Source organism: Pelobates fuscus, chromosome 1 (assembly GCF_036172605.1).
Source record: "Pelobates fuscus isolate aPelFus1 chromosome 1, aPelFus1.pri, whole genome shotgun sequence".
Lineage (NCBI taxonomy): Eukaryota > Metazoa > Chordata > Amphibia > Anura > Pelobatidae > Pelobates > Pelobates fuscus.
In genome coordinates, this window is record NC_086317.1 from 356,755,658 (window position 1) to 356,780,426 (window position 24,769).

Genomic DNA, 24,769 nt, shown 5'->3' on the forward strand with positions numbered 1-24,769 from the left:
TTCATTAGAGGTTCAGCCCTAGGCAGAAAGGCATTCACATGTCAATGGCACTTATTTTGCATTAAAATTAAAAAAATGTCACCAATATGGAGCAAAAATGAAATATATTAAAAAGTATATATATGTATTAGCTCAAATCAGGAGGGGGTGGGGATATTAATCAGATCATATCCGTGCTCCCTGTGTAGTAGATGATGCAGCATCTAGTGATGGGGTTGGGCTGCTGAAGCGTATCCACAGATCACAGGGACCTGATTGCACAATGTCTGGATGGATTGGATGTCTCTTTAAGACTATAGGTCTGTATATGGATGTCTCTGCATGCCTGTGTCTGTGTGTCTCTTTATGTCAGTAAGTCTCTTTATGTCAGTGTCTGTGTGACTCTTTATGTCAGTGTATGCATGGCTCTGTATGACTGTGACTATATGCCTTTGTGTGCCTGTGTCTGTAAGTCTCTGTATGACTATATGTCTATATATCTGTCTATATGTCTCTGTATGACTATATGTCTCTGTGTGGCAGAGTCTGTATGACTGCATGCCTGTGACTATGTCACTGTATGACTGCATGCCTGTGACTATATGTCTCTGTATGACTGTATATCTGTGTCTATATGTCTCTGTATGACTGTATATCTGTGTCTATATGTCTCTGTATGACTGTATATCTGTGTCTATATGTCTCTGTATGACTGTATATCTGTGTCTATATATCTGTGTGGCAAAGTCAGTATGACTGAATGTGTGTTTATATGAGTGTGTACCTGTATGTACAAATTGTATGACTGTATTTGTTTAATTGTGTTCCTTTTATAATTGCGTGTCTGAATATCTTTGTGACTGTCAGTATGTTTGTCTTCCTGTGCATGTATATTTTTATGTTTTTTGCCTGTTTATCTATGTCTATTTGGGAGAAAGAGACACCCAAAAGTGCGGGGAGGGGGGGAAGACACTCAAAAGGGGTTGAGGGGCAGAAAGAGACACACAAAGTGGCTGGCGGGGAAGTAAGAGATACACTTCCTTTTGTGAATTGACATTTCTTTTTACTTTTCAATACATTCTTACAAAAGGGTACCAGGCTCATAAAAAAAACTAATAAAAGTCAAGATGAATTTCAAATTTAAGGCAAAGTAGCCAGATTATTTTTCAGTTTTTCTATATTGGCCTTAAACTTGAAATTCAATTCTAATTCTCACTCAATTTAACAACCCTGTATGTCTTTCATTATATACTCCATGCATTTTGCTGCAATAAATGTATTCTGGATGTGAAACCTATTTTGCTTTGAAGACTGAAAAAACACAAATAAACACTTGCACTATGGGTCAGGTTATTTGTTGGTGTTTGAACAATGGTTTTCTTGTTCAGATGCACTTTTTGGATTACACATATATTTCAATCCATATCTAAAACAGTATAAAAAAGAAAAAAAAAAGTTTGATTCAATGGCATGCAAACAAAATCCTACTTACCCATATCAATAAAGCTATTTAAGGAACACTATAATAATCAACGCAAACTACTTCATCTCAATGATTGCCATTCTGTTTTACCCCTGCAGCTGACAGCCACTAGTGTTCTAGTAAAATAGAAGAGTAAAACTCTGCTATTTCAATCAGATGGTCTCAGAGACACAATCTGACTGGCGCAGCACAGCGTTTTGCCGTGAATGCACAATGTCCTCAAAATGCTTTCCTAGGACAAGCACGATAGCATGAGATCACCAGTCACAATGATCACAGCAAAAAGGGTGAAATTCACAGAGAAGTTCAGAAAAGTAAGTAAACTACCTATTTTAAAACCTAAACAGTGACTATGGCACTACAGCATTAGTAATATGTAATGCTAATCTACCCCCCATACATACATTCTCCGTACTCTATACCACCTTACATAAATTGGCAAAAAAAATTAAATGCTTAACTGTTTTGTTATTCTCTAGAAAATATTTTGTATAAAATATATTTTTTTTCTAAATCTCAACTCAAACTAAGGCCAGCTACCAAAGAAACCTATGGCTACTGTGATTTTAAAATAAAATAAAATATAAATAAGGTTGGCAATTATGGAGAAGTCCATCATTTGTTAAAAACAAGTATTACAAAAATACGATGAAATGCTTACTAAAACAACATTGTATGTTCATTGAGGAATGCTACAAGGCATTGTCTATAAGCAAGACAAATGAAGTCTAGCATTGCTCCACAGAAAGTGATGAGGGATAAATTAGTGAAATGCTAGGCAATGAGGCCAGACAGGTCCTGGAGCAGCAGTTTTAACCCAGATCAGTTACATTAATACAAACACAAATGAAAGAAAGGAGAAATAAAAGTCAGTTAACACCAAGGCGGCTGAAATGTAGATACATGATTCACACGCGGCGTAACTAGCATTTAGTGTTAACAGGGCTTTTAAAGTCATGTAAGTTTTGTTTTAAATGGATCAAAACGCATGGTAATCAAATGGAAAAGATTAGGTACTTAAAGATGAGTTAAAGGAACACTATAGTGCCAGGAAAATATACTCTTTTTCCTTGCACTATAGTGCCCTCAGGGTGCCCCCACCCTCAGGGTCCCCCTCCCGCCAGGCTCTATGGTGAGGAAGGGGTTAAACTTACCTCTTTCTCCAGCGCCGGGCGGGGAGCTCTCCTCCTCCTCGGCTGAATGCGCATGCGTGGCAGGAGCCGCGTGCGCGCGCATTCAGCCAGTCTCATAGGAAAGCATTTACAATGCTTTTCTATGGACGCTGGCGTCTTCTCACTGGGATTATCACAGTGAGAAGCGCGGAAGCCCTCTAGCGGCTGTCAATGAGACAGTAACTAGAGGCTGGATTAACCCTAATTTAAACATAGCAGTTTCTCTGAAACTGCTATGTTTATAAAAAAAAAAAAAAAGGGTTAAACCTAGCTAGACCAGGCACCCAGACCACTTCATTAAGCTGAAGTGGTCTGGGAGCCTATAGTGATCCTTTAAGTTTCATTAAAAGTGTTTCCTTTCTTTCTACCATAGCTTATTTTATCAATTGATATTACTTGTTATATTGTTAAATGTATTCACTATAGTACATAATACGATGATGACCAAAGGAACGAGATAACTGCTAGCTAGGTACATAGTTTTTAAAATAACATACAAAGAACGGGCCATCAATGTACTTCTTTTGTGTGCATTGTTGCCAAAATGTCCATTTGCATAAATGTATCAATATCAAAAAGTTATGTATTTTAACCTTAGCATGTTCTTTTAACAGTTTAGATTGCAGCTTTCATACCTTTGCTTTAATCTACGTTTAGCTGTGGTGGGAACATTTGCTCCATATCCATATGAAAACAAAACTCTTTCTGCTTCAACCTCATTTTCCACTGTAAAAAATAAATAAATAAATATATAAAATAGATTTGTCCTGGGGAAAAATACCAATCTATAACAAAAAATACCTTTCTAGAAATACATTGTGCACGCAAACTGTTTTGTAAGTTTATAAATTATAATATTTCCAAAAGGAAAACGGAGCAGTACTTACTTTCAGCGGATTGCATTATAACTGCATCTAGCTCCTGTTCCAGCTTTTCATAGGTCTCGAGTCTTGCACGATGTTCAAAATTTTGAGCTTGAAGTTCACCAATTTGCTTCTCTGTAGATGCTTGAAGACTATAATAATCTTTTGTTAAAACCTAAGAACAGAACAATTTAGGAATTTACAAATTATCAAACATCATAGAACATATGAAGCAGTCCCCAAACATTACAATCAAAAGTCTATGGGCTTGTTTAGAACCTTGTTGCTACTTTTTAGTGACCAGTTACTATTTCCTTACTGTTCCTGTCACTACTGTTTGTGAGTAGCGACTGTTTACTGACTGCTAAATTTCTCAAGTAGGGAATTAATCTGCCATTACTCATGTTCAGTCGCCGAGTAGAAACTAATGGCTATTTTCTATAGGAGTTGCTAACCACTACTTAGCAACTAGTTTTCAACCCTCTAGCTACTCATTGCAGACACAGCTAACCCTCAAAACAATACATCAGCATCAACTAAACCCTACGGTTTTACGGTCAGATGCTACTTGCCACACAGGGTGAATTGTGTATATGTAGGTGTGTGTTTCTGTGCTTTACCAGGACGCCACTAATATGTGAGAGGTTTTTATCTGTAGCAGTGGTGGTTGTAAGCAATATGCTACAAATATTTTTAGCAAAAATGTTGTAAACCTAGAGTTAATTTGTTTCTGCTACAAGCTACTGGTTGTTGTTAAAGGAACACTATAGTCACCTAAATTAGTTTAGCTAAATAAAGCAGTTTAGTGTATAGATCATTCCCCTGCAATTGCACTGCTCAATTCACTGTCATTTAGGAGTTAAATCACTTTGTTTCTGTTTATGCAGCCCTAGCCACACCTCCCCTGGCTATGATTAACAGAGCATGCATGAAAAAAACAAACTGGCTTTACTTTCAAACAGATGTAATTTACCTTAAATAATTGTATCTCAACCTCTAAATTTAACTTTAATCACATACAGGAGGCTCTTGCAGGGTCTAGCAAGCTATTAACATAGCAGGGGTTAAGGAAATCTTAATTAAACAGAACTTGCAATAAAGAAAGCCTAAATAGGGCTCTCTTTACAGGAAGTGTTTATGGAAGGCTGTGCAAGTCACATGCAGGGAGGTGTGACTAGGGTTCATAAACAAAGGGATTTAACTCCTAAATGGCAGAGGATTGAGCAGTGAGGCTGCAGGGGCATGTTCTATACACCAAAACTGCTTCATTAAGCTAAAGTTGTTCAGGTGACTATAGTGTCCCTTTAACAGTGACAGATTACAGCAGCTATTTACCAACCAAAGTTGGTTAGACCTACAGATTTCCAATTTATGGTGGAAAAGTATGCAGATTAAAAACAGACCTACAAAAAAAAAATCTGAAAGCATTTGCTTGGTATAAGATACTTTGAATGTACACGCTTTTGTTGTTTTATTTAAGAAACCGTTGTTAATTGTGAATATAATGCACAAAAATGACAGCAAGTTTTGCAAATATACATATAGGAATTGACCTATTGTATGTAACAAAAAATTAATAGCAATAATAATAATATTAATAAAAGTATCTTTCTGCTTCGACACTAGAATTTCTGGATCAGTCTGAAATAATAGAAGAAACTGAATGCATATAATTGGATAATACTATCCTCCAACATTTCTATCTAAGATAAATAAATAAAAACTGTTAAAGGGACACTATAGTCATCATAAAAACTACAGCTTTATGTAATTGTTCTGGTGAGTATATCAGTCCCTGCAGGCTTTCCTGACGGTCATTGCTTGTAGATTGGCTCAACCACACTACATGGAGAGAGACGAAGGGGGCACAATGAAAGGTAGGAGGGGAGTGGGGGACAATAAAAGTTACAGGAGGGGGGAGAACAAGAAGAGTTACAAAAGGGGGGCAATAAGAGTTACAGTAGGGGGAGACAATCAGAGTTACAGGAGGGGAGGGGAAGGACAATACGAGTTACAGGAGAGGGGACAATAAGAGTTACAGGAGAGGGGACAATAAGAGTTACAGGAGAGGGGACAATAAGAGTTACAGGAGAGGGGACAATAAGAGTTACTGGAGAGGGGACAATAAGAGTTACAGGAGGGGAGGGGAAGGGAAGGACAATACGAGTTACAGGAGAGGAGGGGAAGGACAATAAGAGTTACAGGAGAGGGGACAATAAGAGTTACAGGAGAGGGGACAATAAGAGTTACAGGAGAGGGGACAATAAGAGTTACAGGAGAGGGGACAATAAGAGTTACAGGAGAGGGGACAATAAGAGTTACAGGAGAGGGGACAATAAGGGTTACAGGAGAGGGGACAATAAGAGTTACAGGAGAGGGGACAATAAGAGTTACAGGAGAGGGGGCAATAAGAGTTACAGGAGAAGGGGCAATATTGGTTAAAGGAGGGGGACAATAAGAAATACAGTAGGGGAGGGGGGGACAAGAAGAGTTACAGGAGGGGCAATAAGAGTTACAGGAGGAAAGGGGGGGCAATAAGAGTTACAGGAGGGGAGGGGGGACAATAAAAGGTACAGGAGGGGAGGGGGATTATAAAAGGTTCAGGGGAGGCAATAAAAGGTGGGGGACATTGAAAGGTATAGGGGAGGGGGAAATTGAAAGGCGCAGGAATGCTGGGGGGCAGAAAGAGAAACTCATAAAGGCTCAATGCACACCGGGGGCAAAGACACAGAGGAGCAGGGGGGGCAAAGAGACACACAAAGGGGCTGAGGGGGGACAAATAGACAGACAGAAGGGTTGTGGGGAGAAAGATGTACAAAGGGACTGAGGGGGAGACAGAGTCACACAAAGGAGCTGGGGAGAAGAAAGAGACAGACAAAGGGTCTGGAGTAAGTAAAAAATACACAAGTTGGTTGTAAGAGATACACGAGGAGATAAAACACAGCAAAGCGGGTGTAAGACACACAAAGGAGAAAAAGGGAGTAAGATATTCGAATGATAGGATATAAAACACTGAAGGAGTAAGAAAGGGGGGTTTACATGACACACAGGTGAAGAAGCATTTTTTTGGGGGGGCAGCAAAATGCAGCTTCGCCTGTGTAGTCAAAAATCCTTGCACCGGCCCTGCTCATACAAATCCATCAGTCTAGGTTTAGCACGGTCTTCAACACAACACCCTCCCAATATGAACTATTGGAGGGGGCAGAAGTCCTAGTTTGGGTATCACTTCATTAGAACATAAGGATATTTTGTCCCATTTTACCTCTAACTTTTTCTGATACTTCTCACATTCTAACTGACACTTCTGTAGGTTCGCTGTAGTTTCCTTGAGCAACAAATCAGCACGTTCGGCTTCAAAGGATTTAAGTTTTGTTTGATGAAGCAGCTCTGAGGCCTTGCTCTCAGTGTTCATCTGTAAATGTCGGTACCTAGAATTGACACAGAAAAATTAAATCAATATACTTGAATGATTAAGTACTCTAATCGAAAGAATTAATGGCCCAAAACAAGAAACCCGTTTCAAAATGGTCTTTCAATGATATGTGTTCAATATGCCACTAGATGTTTGTTATTTCTAACATTACTAAAATCAAACAATAGAAATGCATATCATGGAAACTGTCAGAAATTAATGAAAATTTAACTCATGCTCTGTGAGGTGGGCTCTTGATGTCCCTTTCTTTATAAAGCGGCTAGAATTTAAAATGTCAGATGAAGCCCACACACACACAGACACAACAATTATATCTCCATTATATTACTAACATAACACCGAAGATGCAGTTTGACAAATTTTATTCAATAATTTGTTTGTGGTTTCTTTTTCGCCGTTGTTTTGTTTGCTTGCTTCAACATACTTGTTAGATGCGAGTTTTACTTGAATGAGATGGTCAAGATGTGCAATTAATGGATACAATTTTTTTAAAATTATTTTTTTTTTATACGGGGAGTGTGATGGCATAAGGGAGATTAAAATCTCCCGAATGCCCCTACTCGCTATGCCAGTGGCTGCTCACTGTTGTAAAAATGAAAAAAGCCCCCACCCCTAACAAATGCCCATGGTGGGGCATCTATTAACTAGCGGGGGAAATAAATAGTGTCCCCACCCGTCGCCCATGGTTTGGGACAGGAAGGTAGGACAATAGGTCCCTCCCTCCACCCCTCCCCCCCCCCCCCCCACTCAATTTTCATTTAGGGCCCCGACCTGCCGCTCATGGTTTGGGGCTGGGGGGGAGGGGATGAAGGACAATAGGTGCCCTCCCCTTATAGTAATTTAGGGCCCCCACCCACCGCTCAGTGGTGGGGGCCAGGCTCCTTTATGGCGGTTACTAGTCTAATAGACATGCCCCTACTCGCGATACAGCAAGTAGGGGCAGAATTTACTAACACAAAGTAATTTTTGCTTAGTATTAGTAAAGTTGGATGAAAGACCAATCTTGGTCTTTCAGTCTTTTGGTAGATAGCTCCCTGATACCATGGGAATTAGGGATTTATCTACTAAGCGGCTGCAAGATGCAGCCGCGGCCCGAATCGGATCAGAATTTCATTAATTCAAATGAAAATTCGAACCGACTTAAAAGTACCGAATATCGTCCTAACATGAATGAACAAACTGTTCTCATTCTGTTAGGACGAAATGCAGTGGTTTCGCCGGCGTTCTGTCTAAGTGACAGGATGTACGGGAATACTGACAGGAAGCATCGCGAGATCTCGGAGGAAAGGTAAGAATTGTGGGAAAATTGCTCTGACGCCTGGAAATAAAGCACACTTTGCTCCTCTGCTGGTCAGAGATGGTCAGGAGTAGGAAACCTCCATTAGACAAATAGTCACTACTTTGTCTTATGTTTTAAAGAAAACTAGAGCAGACAGGAAGAAATGAAGAACAGATCCAGACAGAGGGAGAGAAGATGAATTGATTAAAGAAAGGCAAGTTTGGCATAACCGTGCCGCTTTAAGAAAGCCTAATGTCAAGGTGGCTGCAGAAAAGTAACTGGCCCTCTGCTATGCACAAACAGAAGAATAAGCTCCTTATATATAATTCAAATGCTTCTACCAATCACTTGATTCAATAAAGAATGTACTATCATGTACTAAACATCCCAAAGATAATTAAGACATGTTTCAAACGTCACAAAATGTATTATGACCGTTTTGCTAAAATTTCCCAATACACCTGAAGATAATAATGCAATGGTCAGTTTTGTGAAGATTATGGGGTTTAATAAGTATTTATTGAAGCTAGTGCTTTGTCTAGTAATAATGTAGTTGTAATTTAGTGTAATGAAGTAAACAACAACATTTGGAAGATGTAGGAAGAATACAAGGCAAATGAACAACAAAAATGGAAAATAACAGTTCAACATAACCCACTGTGGGTTTCATCAAACACTGAAAGGCAGTAAACTGGAAACTATTTGAAAAACCAAAACTCAAAGAGGTTTATTTACAAAAATGAGAATTCAGAGTGAATTCAAAGTGTATTTCAAATTGAAGGTCATATTAGCCAAAATGGAACCTTTCTATAAGCCAGCTATGCTTTGAATTCGGCTACTAGGGACTTTTGTTTGTTTTGTGATTCAATTTTCAATTCACTACAATTTATTGTTAAGTGAATAAACGCCTATATGCATTAATTTCTTGAAGGGGGACACTGAAATTAATTCTGGGTTGTCACTTACATTTAAAAAAAAGTTGTTTTCTTTCTTCTGTCATTCTTTTGTCATTATAGGGACAAGTTAACAAAGGGCAAAAGCAGATTGCTATTGTACGGCAAAGTGCCAAGTAACTATCAACATCCCAACATTTAGAACCTGCCTTAGAAAGAAAAAAAAAAAAAAAAAAATATATATATATATATATATATATATATATATATATATATATATATATATATATATATATTCTTCCTTAATACCTCCCCTCCCCCCCCCCCTTTCTATAATGCACATTCGCTTTCTAAACATGCAAATTCCAGTTATATCCCATTTTCCAAAATGAAACATCACAAGATTTTAGTGTGGACGTGAATAAACTTATTTACACATGAAAAAAATAAATCATACCATTAACATTTTCAGATTAAAATAGTAGAACAAGTAGCAGGCAAGTTTTAACAAGTGCTGTATTTCCAGTTGTACTTTCTTATTAATAGTTATAACATGTACAGTACATTTTATTTTTTATTTTTTTTAATCAGCTCAGTCGTGGGATCCAAGAGATAACAATGAAACTGAATAGTATTAAGATAAGTCAGACTATTGTATAATTGATGACTAGTTTCCACAACAGTTCCTGAACCATACAGTTCCCAGTATTACATATTGAATATTTAAAGTTGTGTGTTTTTCCCCCAATTACATTTCCTTTTTTTACCCCACTAGTAAAACACCTCTGAAAGGGATACTCCAAGCATCATAACAATTTGAGCTGCTTGCACTAGTGAGGTTGCAAGTAGGTCACCTATACAAATTGGTTTATAATTCAGCAATTTGCAAACCTTTCTGCAGCAATAAGCCAATTCACTCAATGACAGATATCACAAGAGGAAGTTCTGCTCCATGTACTCCATGCGCTATGCTCAAACTATGGGGTTTATTTACTAAAGACCAAATGTGCAGTAAATTAGTAAAATTCAGTTGAGTTTGGACACTGCTTTGCAAAATATGGTCACAGATAAATCTTCTATACAATGTATGGACTTTATTGTGTAAATGCCACTAAATGGACTCAGATTGTATTTGGACTTTAGTGAATAAACTTTACTGCAAGTCCCCACCTGCCTTCACAGTGTACTCTGAAAAATGTAACTGGGAGCACAAGCAGAACATCCAGAGTATTTCTTAATAATGGTCCTATTGGAAAGACTAAAAGGTATACTATGGGAACAGCAAACACACAAAAAAAATGTAGTTCACTGTAAAACATTTTAAAATAATTTCAATGAGTAAAATACTTTGTGCATCTTAATTAGGTGTACCATATAGTGGCACAGCCCACCATGATGCTTTTATATATATATATATATATATATATATATATATATATATATATTTACAATTCTGTTTTTATTGTGTTTGCCGCAAGAGACAAATAACATCCGTACATATGTTGATACATGAGACAAAGCAAATCATCTCTCTAGGTACAGTGGGGTCATCAGAATTGTCATATAAATGGCATTGCAACAATAAACTTAGATTTTTTTGAACATTCAACAACAATGCTACGTAGCGAAGCGTCTTAGAAAACTTTAAGATAGATAACATGAGTTAAGGCAAATAGTAAGATTGTTGTAGAGTGCGTGAGTACGTGTCTGGGTTCATGATCGCTAGTTAGGGCAAACTGGTTACTGGAGGCTAGGTCTGGTCTTATAGAGTATGTGGTGAAGTCCTGAGATGAATGGTATATATAGTGGGTGCATTTGCGATATTAGTCAGCGAAACCCCTCCAGTGTGCTTGCGTACCCCTAACCAAGAGGGTGAACAGGGCGGAAGGGGGGCAGTGTTACGAGGTCCAAATATCTCTGGCTAACAAGTGACTCCCTCGTTTGTGTAGTGGTGGGTCTGTGCCCTGTGAGAAATGCCTATTTGTCCTATGTGCAGCGCATGGGGCAATGTACAGTTCCTGTATCTCTGTTTCGCTTTAATTTGTGTAGGCTCGTGTAGAGGTGTGAGTGCTGTATAGAAAAATAAGGTAAGTATGGCATAACATTCAAGATTCAACATAATAAACTGCATCAGTGATGAGCTGATATGTCAGGATGTGCCCATCTGCTTATGTCACGGGGTCCCGGTTACCGTTGAATACAAAGGGTGTTACATTTTGCACGTCCCATCTGTGTGCGGTCTTCGGTCGATGCGCTGGTGCCGTTAAGCCCAATTCCCGTGAGGAACTTTATGGCATCTGTCGGGGATCTGACTCGGTGAGCTCCGTCGTCTGTAAGGGCCGTTAGTGTTCTTGGGGCAGTCCAGCGGTACCAGATACCTGCGGAGAGTAGCTGTTGTGTTTATAAGTTGCATAGATTTCCGCAATTGCAGGGTAGAGCGGGTAAGGTCCTGGTAAAAGGTGAGGTGATGGGCCTCAAAGTCCAGAAGTGTTTTGTTCCGCACTGCGGCCATTACATTCTGCTTCTCTGTGGTTGTCTGGAATCTTACGTTTAAGTCTCTTGGGTCTCCTGGTGTGCGGGACGATTTTGGTATTCTGTATGCCCCATCGACTGCGATGGCTTTGGCCTGTATCACTGATGCTGAGGCATCTCAGTAATTTCTTCGGGGGAGACCATGTTTGCCACCTCCCGGATTTTCATTCTTTCTCCGGCTCTTGTCTTCGAGGGTGTCTACTCTGAGGGAGGTGGCGGCGAGGGAGGATTGCAGGGTATGTAATGTCCCCCCATTCCGAATAGCTCCCTTTTGAGCTCTGCGACATCATCCTCCGTGGTCTGTACTCTGGCCGTGACTGTTTGTACCTCAGATTTCATCTGGGCTATATCAGTGTCAAAGAGTTTCTGGAATTTCTCATACAGGTTAGCAATGTTATCTTTGGTGGCTAGGTTTGGGTTTTGTCTGTCAGTGGGCCCGGGTACTCGAGGCCCAGCTGGCGCGGTCTCGTCCTCTGACTGATCCGTGGAGGCCTCCATGCTTGGTCTATAGTTTTAGACCTAGGTATACATTTTAGTAGTGTGCATATGTCTCTTGCCTCATGAGGCGCTACTGCGCCGGGGTCTTTGGTTTTGTTTGGCCCATTTCTGAGGTTTGTGTGTTTCTTATCTTAGCATGTGAGTCAGGGGGAGAATATGTGAACCAGGATTCCAGGAGTGTGGCGTGCACCACCATGGCCTTCAGATTTTGTGGCCTGGAACTTCTGCGGTTCGCGTGCGCTGATCTGACACTCTTTCCCAACACAAAGGGAATCTGCGAACTCCAGGGATATTCCCCTGCAAGATTATGCCACTGCTGAGCATCTTTGGGGATGATTTTTTATAATAACACTAAACTATTAACACTTAAATTAACTAAGGCCACAAATCCCTAAACCTTTCATGATAAACATTTAGGAAAGTTTTTTTTATCCTATAACAATACTGCAAGTCATGTTTCATGAGGTAGATGAAATTTGAATGACATTACAGTGTGTCAATCTTCCAAAATACTTTCTAAAAGAGAAATCAGATTCCATATTTAAAGAGTCCAATATAGACTTGTTTTGAAAGTTTGGACAAAATAAGATAGGGAAAATAAATGTGGTTTTGTTTCTTTGTTTTGAGTATCATTTTTAAAATGTAATTAAATGCAAGAGCAGCTTTTCACGTAGCAAGCAGAAAGAGCAGAGTAAATATTTATTAATCTAAATAATTAAACATGCTTGATGCAAAGATACGATTATATCTGATGTGGAAGACCTACTTTAATTTCTCTTCTCAATTTCATGAATAACAAAAGGGAATAAAAGTAAGGAAAAAAAAAAAATCACAGTTAAGGTTAAGCATCAACAGTTTTCTAATCTTCAGTTATTTCTGACTAGAAGCCCTCAAGTATCTTCCTAGCACGTCCGAGTTAGTGCAATATTGACACTATGCATGGCATTTCATAAAACTTAGGGAGATAACATTTTGTAGTTTTTGGATTCAGCATTAGATGTTATGCTGGCAGAATCAGTGGCCTGGAATGGACAACCAAAATCCCACAAAGGGTGAGCCCTGTCTTTTCCATGGGGTGCTATTGCAGAACATAAAGAAATATCCAGATGACCAAGTTCAAGTCCAGGGTCACAAGCAATCAATTTAAATAAGTAATATGACAAATCCAGAAATACAGGGAGTTACCCAAATTGATGTGTAGATTAATTAAATATTATCCTAAAGCCTCCACAAAACCTTAAACAACGAAGAAGGGATGTGGAAAAGATATGGGATATAAGGTGAACCCTAAAATTGTGTATTAAACAGATTGCTATGTTTTGTCATTGTCCTCTCGCAGAGATAAAGTGTGACATACGAATGATAAAAGCTTTTAAACGCTTTAATTTGATTGATTTAGGTAATTTGCCATAATTCAGCAGGCAAAATAAATAAGACCTTCAATGCCAAATTGTGTTTAAAAAGGTTATTGGGCTGTAGCTATGTAAGCATGCTGGTTTTTAATGACAAAAGTATTAAAAGCAGTATTAAAAATATCATCTGTGAAATTCAAACATGATAAAATAGAACATGCTTAGTTCTGAAGTCTGGCCTTTTTTCTCTCTAATTATTTTCAACTTCCTCTTTAGGTTTGTTATAACACTTGTTCATCGAACTGTATTTAGTTTTAAAGCTCCCTTAATTACTTTGACATACAATGCACTCTATCACCTTTCCTAAGTCTCATATGGTATTACAAAAACATTTAATGGAATTTAAATATTTTTATAATTTGCTGTACAGTCCCACATCTAAGCAACATAAATGATCTGTGTCATTGTTAATTCAGATATTCATTGTACTAGAACACAGCAAAAAAGCCAGCAGGAATTTCATTAAAATGGGATGGGTTTGAACTTGTTCACCTAATGACATCAGTGACACCGTGTGAGTCTAATGTCCAATAACATATGGTTTGTGCCCTTCTAGAATGAATTTGTATCATTCAGATAGCAGAACCTCTTTCAGAATCACAAAATAAAAATAAAAAGTATAAAAATACTCAAAGAATTTTTTTTTCCCTTTAAGTAACATAGCAACAGTTTTTGTTTAGTGTGCAAAGAGTTCCTATAAAGAGTAAACCTGGAAAGTTACAATACAGTTAACGTTTACACCTACAAGTTCCTCACACATTCAAATGGCCATGTAACGTTAACACAATGTACTTGTGAATCACCGGTGATTCATGACAGGTGATGAATGAGAGATCAAGATTTACTGAATAGAAACTGCCAGTCAAATGCATGAGAGTCTTAGTGTTGTAAAGATGACACCCTCCATATTGCATGTGAATGAAATGTCAGTGATCTTTATTATTTTCTTCCGTCAACAGAAATTTTGTGACTTAAAAAAATAAATACATTTTAAATTACTTTTTTTTTATTCATAGACATTTCACATTGTCTATTACATTTCACTGTAATTAACAGACCAAACCTAGCTTTGATTTAGTATTTCCAATAAAAACTCCAACATTTAGATACTTTTTAGTTAATTATTCAAACGGTATTATAGATGAGAATTGCCAATTGCCTTTAACATTTTCTACCAAAACTACTGAAATGGAGAGATTCTACTCCTGGTTTAGTGAATAACTGCATTTGAACTTGGCATGGTCAGACTATCGTGCTGTTTATAGCTGTAATAGCCCCTAAATGCATGATTTTTAATAAAACTATGGCTATAAGATTTACACGTGCATCAAAAATCCAATGAAAATACCAAAAGTATTTAATATATATTTGTATATCTGCTGCCAGCATTATAAATACAGCTTTCAGTATAAAAGGTACCCGGGTAAGCACACTCCTTGAAGTAATTACAGTAGTAAGAACCCAGATGAGAATATTAATGTATGCCAGATTGAAGTCCTCCAGTAAAGTTTCAGCACAGCTGCCTTGTTGGCACAGTCCTGTGCCATGTGAGAAGAAAGTTCAGCAGTGTTGTGAAATTCAGAGGAACGAGCCGTATCAGGTTAAAGGAATATATTTGACTAACAGGGTGCATGGCATTCTTAAATGTAAAATGTGCAAATACATTGAATATTAACTAAGCATCTTTCAATATTGACAGTACTTAATGACAAACTTATTTTGAAGTATATTTTAAAAAAGCATGACAAACTCTGGATTTAGTCAAGGCTGGACAAGATCTTCCTGGACTTTTGGGTGAGGCTAGAAATCAGGAGGCGTGACACTGCCCCACCGTAGCCAAAAGCCTCACTCCAAAGCCGACCAGCTCGTGATAACCATCATGATACAGCAGTGAGACCTGTGACGAGGGCCACAATATGGCGGCGACGCCAGCGGCAAAAATTACATGCTACAACAGTGGCACGGAGGTTAGTGCTGATGCGGATCCCAGCTAGGTCTCATGGAGCGCCTACAACACTGCAGAGTGACCTGTCCATGCTCGATGTCCAGCACTGCCAGAGTCCACCCCAAGGCCTGAAGTGCCGCTTCATATTTATGATCTGGAAATAGCTAGACTGACATGAAGGGGCATGGGATGAACTGGGACTGAGATTTACACAAGTATGTCTTGCCCCAGAGATTATTGTTTGTTTGCTTTTTATATTTGTCCCCGTCCCTTCCATATCCTCTGTGTTTTCTGATGGGGGAACTATGTCCTGAATATGATTCTGTGGTGGTGCATTAGATCAATCTTCAACAGCAATTGAAAGAAGATTCTGCGATCACAATTCATATTCTCCTTTAATGACATATGGGTTGAGAAAGTGGGGTTAAATTCAGTAACTACTCTGATTTATAGGTATTGTAAAGCGGCACTATTATCACAAAGACCCCAAACAGTGACATCGCTGCTGGGGACCAATGACAGGGGAGGCAGATTAAGGCGATATTTACTTACCTGAACCTGTCCCTCGCAGATATGACCATCTGTCTCCAGCCGGTCTGTGACATCATGCGCGAGAGTACAGCATTGAGGTCTATGGAGGATCCCGCATGAACCTCCGTAGACAGAGACAATTTCCTGCAGCAGTCACTAGTGATGACTGTCGGGAATGACACTGTAGCTCCGCCCAGTGTCGAAGAAAGTCAGGCGTAGGAAATCTACTCTGTATATCTCTTGACTGGGTTGTAATTTTAGCGAGATTCCAACACAGTCAAAATGCGTATTTTATAAAGATTCTATCAGCGCTGTTTTAAGAACACCAGTCTGTTCTAGGATTATGTATTTTAATGTTTGTACATGAAATGTATTATTTGAATTCTGGCAGCCTATAATGACAGGTAGATATTTGGTAATATAATGCAATACACGTTCTCAAGATTTAGGAGGTGCTTAGTGCATTCCCTTGCATTTCAGTCCACAGCTTAAAAGACGGCAAATCAGTTGGTCTCATCCAGGCATTTTAAAATTTACAGATGTCACATGAGTATGGTCTTTCGCTTCTGTGCAACTCTGATATATTTTCACTAAGTGGGATTTCTTTAATTAGCACAAGCAAAATTTAATTTAGCAGATTTTCTTACCATGACAACATTCTTTCCTGTATTTCTATTGATAACACATGCCAACCAAATATATCCTGTACACTTGTAAAGAAAACATGGCAATAATCTGTCATATGTTACATATTCTATATATAAATAAAGAATTTCAAGCCTTTTGCTACTCATAGTGTGTGGCGGGTGCCACTACTGTTTCCATCATGAAGCGCCCTTATTTGTAGACATGCTATCACTTACATCGTGAGTGGGCTGTGGAATTGTAACCACTGAATTTTTACCATTTGGGGTCCCACACATGACAATGTATCTACTACAATCAATCTATACTTAAAAAATGTCAAGTACAAATAACATACATTTCAACAAGGAAAATAATCTGCATCATTTTATCAACACTGTTGGAATTGTAAGCCTCTATATCACAAGACAGCTAAAAGAAACGTCTGCTCAGTTGCTCTTAGCAAACTGCTGTTTAAATGATTTCATAAAGTGTACAAATTTCAGCTGTAATGCAGCATCTGTCATTCTTGGCTTAGAACTGTGTACTTGAATGAATGTGAGCAATCTTTCTTTGCTTGCTTTAAACACGCTGAGCATGCTCAACAACTGGACTAAGGATCTAGAAGAATCTAAAGCATGTCTTTAGTTTAACATGGGGCTGCACTTACACAGCATGATCAAATGTAGCTGGAACTTTTTTTTTCTTTTTTCAAAAACAGTGAAACAAATGACTGATAGTTTAATTTAACATACAATGGTTTTAATAGTTAAAAAAGAAAAACATTTTATATAAATATATATATATATATATATATATATAAATATATATAAATATATAAATATATATTAATCATTATTATTATTATTATTATAAGTCATACAGCAAGACAGTAACCTCCATAAATGAGTAATCAGATGGCAGTGTGCAGAGAGGGACTGTGAATGGCTACTTTGGTGGTGAAGATGCCCTAAGGAGTGATTCTTAATACAGGTAAAATAATGTAAAGTTTACATTTGGAAAGGATTAAGGTACCGTAACCATTTTTGGGCCTGACTTCTAGGTAACCGAGATCAGAAACAGAAGCGCTTGGTTAACCTCTTTATAATAAGCCTTTTTTTTTTTTTATTATATCTGAAGTAAAGAAATGTTGACAGTTTACTTGCATTTTATATTTAATGCCATACTGTTTTCCTTTACCACATCCACCCAAATGAGGTATTATCAGTTTAAATAAAATATATAAAATAAGGTAGAAAAATCATAGATGAGCCGAAAAAAGCTTTTCATCAATGCTGGTCTATGCCATAATAACCAAGATCTTTAATATAAATCCTATTCCAAAATGTAATGTCTTTATTGATGAGAAATTTGTGAACATAAACATAAAGTTATGCTGGGAGTGTTCTTGTTTTTAATAATTAGTCTAACTGCATAAGTCCATTTTTGCACTCACCAAAATAGGTGTTGTCTCAAGCATACCAGTTTCAACTAGCCAACGGCTTCATTAGTTGCACCAGGTGTGCTTGAGCTGGAACAATTGAAATACCTGAACTGGCTATGGGTTTACTGAGTGTCATGTTTGAATGCATGTTAGAAATAAGACTACGGTCCACAAAGTTAAGAGTAGAGATTATCTCCTTTCACAAGCAAGAAACAGGTGATAACGAAGGCACTGAATATTCCTAGAGACACCATTGGAAGCATAGTTCACAATTTCAAAGTTGAAGGAAGAGTGGTTAAACTACTTGGATGGGGCAGAAAAATTAAGATATCAATGGCTGCAACCAGATTTCTTAGAAGGCAGGTTTCACTCTGGAAATTGCAAAGACTCGTCACTTACAATAAATGCAGGAACAAATAATATTCATATATCTGTATACACACCAGTATGTAATAAGATCTGGAATGTTCCTTAACGATAAGACTTTTACCACAGGCGCTTCACAGTCTAGCCAACACCATATAGGGATACACAAGACTAAACGGCATATCCTTCAGTAAAAGTAAAAACCAGGTAATAATGTATTATCACTGCCTTCCCTTTGCAGCAAATAACCATTTTATTTTTGACCTCTCACAAATACTTTTTTTTTTAAAGGGATTCTAGTGTCTGCCTCCTCCCGTAGCAGTAAAAGGGTTAAAAACCTTTTATTTACTCACACCGCTCTGCCTCCTCAGACGTCATCCTACAGGGGGACCTAATGCACATTAGGCGATCCCCATAGGAAAACAGTGGCTTAATGCTTTCCAATGGGGTTTTCACTGACACTGATGCAGAGCCTTAGGACGTTCAGCATTGTTTACTGTAGTCAGACTCCGTTAGAATTCAGGAAGTGCCTCTAGTGTCTGTCTGATAGGCAGCCACTAGAGGATGTCTGGTAATGCAATGTAATGATTGCAGGACTAAGGGAACAGGGAACCGCACAATGAGATTAAGTGGTCTGTGTGAGTACAGTGACCCTTTAAATATGGGGATAGATAAACATGATATTAAAAATAAATAATATTCCTTTAACTTTACAGCCAGGAGTTTAACGTTAATAATGTAAATAGAGCAGATGCAATTAAGGAAAGAAATGCTGTAGGGATGCATACGGATCTCAGCAGAGCATAATGAGTACTCAATCACTAACCAGATGGCTGCTTCTAATTCCTTTAGATTGTAAGCTCACGGGCCATCTAGCAGAGCACTTTGTATAAAAGAGCTCCAATGGCTAGATATCAGCTTACGGGCAGGGCTCTCTTACCTCTTGTATTTGTCTGTGTATATTGTACGTTTCTCCACTAATTGTACAGCGCTGCGGAATCTGTTGGCGCTTTATAAATAGCAATAATAAATAAATAAATAAATGACAAGCACTCCATTGAGTAAATGGAAGCTCAGAGCTACGTATCTTCCATAGAATGACTTAGTTGTGAAGACTGCTAAAAGAATTGCATATCAGCAGGTGGCATGCTAAACTCTTTGAAACACAGGGCAGCGTCAAAACCAGCAGCTGGAGAGATTTATCCATATCTTCCCGGAAGTAAACATGCTTTGCTGTCCTTTTAAATAACTGCCATTTGCTAAGCAACAATAATACTAATACAATAAAAATATTTCTAAACTACAAAGTTATTGAGGAATATATAAACTAATAATCACATTACAAAAAAAAAGCAAAAACACAATTAAAATAAAACAGAATCATATATACTGCACTTAAAAACTCTCTTGGAAATTTTTTTTTAAAAATGAATGAGGTACATAGGTTAGAACTGCATGGTATTGTACACATTACATAAGTATGCTTGTTCGTTAAAGTCTCAGATGGTATGGCATACAATAGCACGCAATAAAATCAGTGCTAATCAGTGCTATTAGATAACCAATGTTGCCAGTGCAATAGACCTGTACTGCATCTAAACGGGGCAGACTGTCACTCACACCTCAAACTGTACAAAAGTTTAATTAAAGGAACACTATAGTCACCTAAATTACTTTAGCTAAATAAAGCAGTTTTAGTGTATAGATCATTCCCCTGCAATTTCACTGATCAATTCACTGTCATTTAGGAGTTAAATCACTTTGTTTCTGTTATGCTGCCCTAGCCACACCTCCCCTGGCTATGATTGACAGAGCCTGCATGAAAAAAAAAAAACTGGTTTCACTTTCAAACAGATGTAATTTACCTTAAATAATTGTATCTCAATCTCTAGATTGAACTTTATTCTCATAGAGGAGGCTCTTGCAGCATCTAGCAAGCTAATAACATAGCAGGGGATAAGAAAATCTTAATTAAACAGAACTTGCAATAAAGAGAGCATAAATAGGGCTCTCTTTACAGTTAGTGTTTATGGAAGGCTGTGCAAGTCACATGCAGGGAGGTGTGACTAGGGTTCATAAACAAAGGGATTTAACTCCTAAATGGCAGAGGATTGAGCAGTGAGGCTGCAGGGGCATGTTCTATACACCAAAACTGCTTCATTAAGCTAAAGTTGTTCAGGTGACTATAGTGTCCCTTTAATCTATGCTTGGGGGTGGGACAAATGCTTTGCAACAACTATGCTTCAATAAACGCTTTAATAAAGTGTGTCTGTACTATAATTCCAAATAAAAGATGCACTCATGATGCAAGAGGAAAAACAAAACAAAAAAACAACGTTTGTGCTGAAGTGGCATACATTCAAATAGTAGTATCCACAATGGGTCCGGGCACATGACAAGTGGTATAGAGTGGACTTTAATGGACTCACCATGATCCAAGGATGTTTGGGGCCTCTGTCATGATACAAAATGTCATGATACCTGACCAGGCATCGGCAATTTCACTTGCCATAAGTAATTGAAAATTGAATCTTTGACAGTGATATATGCTATCTTTTTAATGCTCTGTACTATAACCACTAAACCTCAACTAGTGCAAAAATACTTTTGGTACCACAACCCACAGTAGATTTGATCAAACTTGAGCTCTTTCCGGTCATCCACATTGATGACACATACACCTAGATTAATTCTGAAGTTTCAATGCCAATCAATCCCATACAATCTAGACTGCAACAATGGGCTTACAGCACTGGATGAGGATGTAGACAACACATTCATCTTCAGGTTGGTATACATTGAATTTATGCATTGAACTTTTACTTGCAAAATGTAGAGCTGAAAAGATATACAGGGTTATTCACTAAAGAGAGACTTCAATGTTATATCAAAGTGTTTTTCAAATTTAAAGGGACATCATAGGCAGCCAGATCACTTCAGCTCATTGTAGTGTTCTGGATGCAGTGTCCCTGTCCCACCTTAAGTCACCTAACTGATGCTGGACGTCCTCACGCTCCTCATGAAGAAATCCCCATAGGAAACTATGTTGGACGCCCGTACACTTTCCATGAGTACATCCAGTGTCTTTAAAATTCCCATGGAAAGCATTTATTCAGTGCTTTCCTATGGGAAATCTTTCATTTGCATGCAGTGCTCATCGCACATGTGCATTAGGTTCCCCCATTAGCATTACCAAGCTGGAAAGATGTATGTGTTAAAAGCGGTTTTAATTCTATGTTCATCAGGGGATAGGGTCGGACCTATCATTGTGGGCAGAGGGACACTACAACATTAATAATACAGTTTTCTATTCCTAATGCTTTAGTTCAAAGGATATAAAAAGAAAAATACTGTAAAGTCCTTTCCCACAAATAAGAGGAAAAGGGATTATCTACTAAATTGTGCTCTTAGTCAACTGATAAAGAGAGTCACCATTCATAACTCTTAAAAATAAAATACAAAATGGATTCAAAGTGAACACTCTGCAATGTACCAGGAGAAAGTATCTAGAGAAGTAAATAAATACAAAAAAAAATAATAATAATATAAAATGATAAATAAAAAAGCATAATAGATAAAAAGATCATGAAAAATTCATATAGCACCTGACACAATCTTATTAAGAGGAAGAAAATTATAGTCACACCAACAGGACCAATTCCAAGGGACAAATAAAAAAAACAGCAATAAGCTGAAGTTTTGATGTTCAAATTCAATAATTCATAAAATACATCATAGGCGTGCACACGGGGTGTGCCTGGGCACACTCTAATCCCCGCGGCCCGCACTATGTGCCTCCCTCTGTGGGCCGGTGAGGGAGACTGACCCACAAGCAGGGAGGGAGGCAGGAGAGGACCCGGGGAGCTCTAGCCAGCAGCTCCGCAGGGTTCCTCTCGCGAGGTCGGAGCGTTACCGGGGCAGCGCTCAGATCTCGTGAGTGTTTGTGCTTTAGGGTGCACACCCTTATGCAATAGGCTGCGCACGCCTATGAAATACATACACCTAAAAAATATATTTATTTTCCAAACAGTTAATTGATAACATATGACACAAAATACATACATCAAAAACAAAAAAATGAAAAAAGAAAGTTTATCCATCCACTGTTTGTAGAGATAAGCACCTAAATGTTAATACAAAAGATGCGCACAGTGGAGAATGACCGAAGATTCCCAGAATTTCACAATCAAGGAGCACCTACTTTCCCTTGCAAGCTGGCATACAGAGGGAAGTGTGGAAGTGATTGATACCATCTAGAGACTGTGTTCCCAGATAGGTGATCTTAACAAGATGATTCTGTGAGTGTTTCTAATCTATTTGCTTTAAAAGGACACTATAGTCACCACAACAACGTTGGCCTAATTAAGCAGCTTTGGTGTATAGGTCATGCTCGTGCAGCATCGCTGCTCAATTCTCTGTCATTTAGGAATTAAATCACTATGTTTATGCAGCCCTAGGCACAACTCCCTGCATGTTACTGGCACAGCTTTTTTCCCACTTATAGATGTCCAGATCGATAGTCTGCATTGTACAGACCTGCTTGCATGGTCTGATTACATTTTGGATCAAGGAGATTTTTGCCTCTGGGCATTGGAGTGTCCCTATAAGCTTATGATGTATATCAGTCTGATATGAGATGAGATGATATTAACAGTAAAGAACCTAAATCTGCCAATGCATATCTGCACATGTGTACAATGCAAATTATGACAATACTGGCACAGCAGCAGTCAGGTTCTAGTAGAATGCATATTTTTCATGTCTAATAAAGAAAAAAATCTGAACAGAATTTAATATATACAAAATATCAGCTGGTGCCTAAACCAACTGTAAGAAAGTAAACACTTAACAACCAATAACCTAACAAGGAAAGAAAATTTATATTATTTTCCTGCTAAAATGATAAATGAGTAGCATTGATTTTTTTAGGTTATCTTACATCATACTGGAAAAAAAATAAATTAGCTTGCTTATTTCAATACTCCTATTTGCCAGTAATTTGCAAAACCACAAACACATATTTTCATCTCTCTCAGGTACATTTGGAAAATAAATTATACAAAACACAAATCTTCAAGCTCTCCATATTTTCTAAAAACAAGTGAAAATAATAATTTCAATATATTTTATATATGCATGCTGCTGATTTTGCTTATTTTTTTAGAACAGTAAGTATGGATAACAGGTATTCTACTCAGAGCTTCAATTTCCACACTCCCATTAGCTAAAAGCTAGTGCAGATTCAGTACCAGCAAGTACAAATTGTTGTGTGTGCTATGAGACCATCAGGCTTGCAGGGGTGAGTAACTTTTAGTCCTGTCTAGTAGCGGAGGATTTGAAATAGTGTGTCCCCTCAGTATGTTCTGTTCTAGTGATGGCTGACCTCTACAGAGCCTTGTAAACGCTGATACATACTGTACTCGTTTTTCCTCTCAAAACCAAGCAAGACTTGCAAATATACAAAATCATTTTCTAAAAGTTTCTCCTTGTTTATAAAAAATATGTTTTCTCTTCATCCAAACAATTACAGACTAAGTTTGCCCCTTTGTAACCATATAAAAAAAATGCAATCCCCCCAAGGGGTGACAATCATGAAGTCAGTGGAAGTGACTTCATGGTTCTTGACCAATGCACACATTCCATATTAATTTTTCATGTGAGTTTCAATTGAAAATATTTAATTTCTATTCAATGGAAATTACCGTAGTTAACTGAAATTGTGATTTAAGACTCAACTAGCAACATATCTGCCAAACGTTTATTTATAACCATCTGAGATTTCTTTTTAAAGACGTGCTATGTTGTTGTACCACTTTTTGAAGTACCTTGATGTAGTAATGACAGGTATTCATTGATTTCTAAGATCTACTTACACAAATGTGTCGAAACTAACCTTAAAAGGTGACCTTTAAATCGTACTTACTAATGTCATAATATGTCAGTTGAGTTGATATGAAAAGAAAATGCACCTACAACAGCATAAAACAAGATTCATTTTCAATTTGATTTTAAACGTGCGTATATAAAAATATACATTTGCACTATATCTATATAATAGCATCAATGAGAAAGGTTATATAAACCTATATGTTATACAGAGGGTCAAATATAGCTGTGCCACTGGCTTGACTTACCATAATGTGTCAAACTATATGGATAATACTTGGGAGCAATGCTTTAGCAACAAACGTTCTCTTCCAATTTTCTCTGCAATCTAGCACCTTTAAAATGTTCGTATTTTTAAAATATGAATTTAGACTAAACAAAATTTGACCCATGTTTTTGCTCATTTGTAAGATTTGGATGCCCATTATT

General features: G+C 37.8%; 1 protein-coding gene across 6 annotated transcripts in view; it reads right to left on the minus strand.

Annotated features, from left to right (window-relative positions):
- Window positions 1-24,769, minus strand: part of PIBF1 (progesterone immunomodulatory binding factor 1) — a 184,401-nt gene that overhangs the window by 88,479 nt on the left and 71,153 nt on the right. For all 6 annotated transcript variants that reach the window (XM_063425936.1, XM_063425933.1, XM_063425934.1 and 3 more), the window contains 3 exons: window positions 6,760-6,925; window positions 3,522-3,672; window positions 3,270-3,360 (listed from right to left, as the gene is read on the minus strand). In XM_063425936.1, the coding sequence (XP_063282006.1) occupies window positions 3,270-3,360; window positions 3,522-3,672; window positions 6,760-6,925 (408 nt within the window). The remainder of the gene's footprint in view (window positions 1-3,269; window positions 3,361-3,521; window positions 3,673-6,759; window positions 6,926-24,769) is intronic.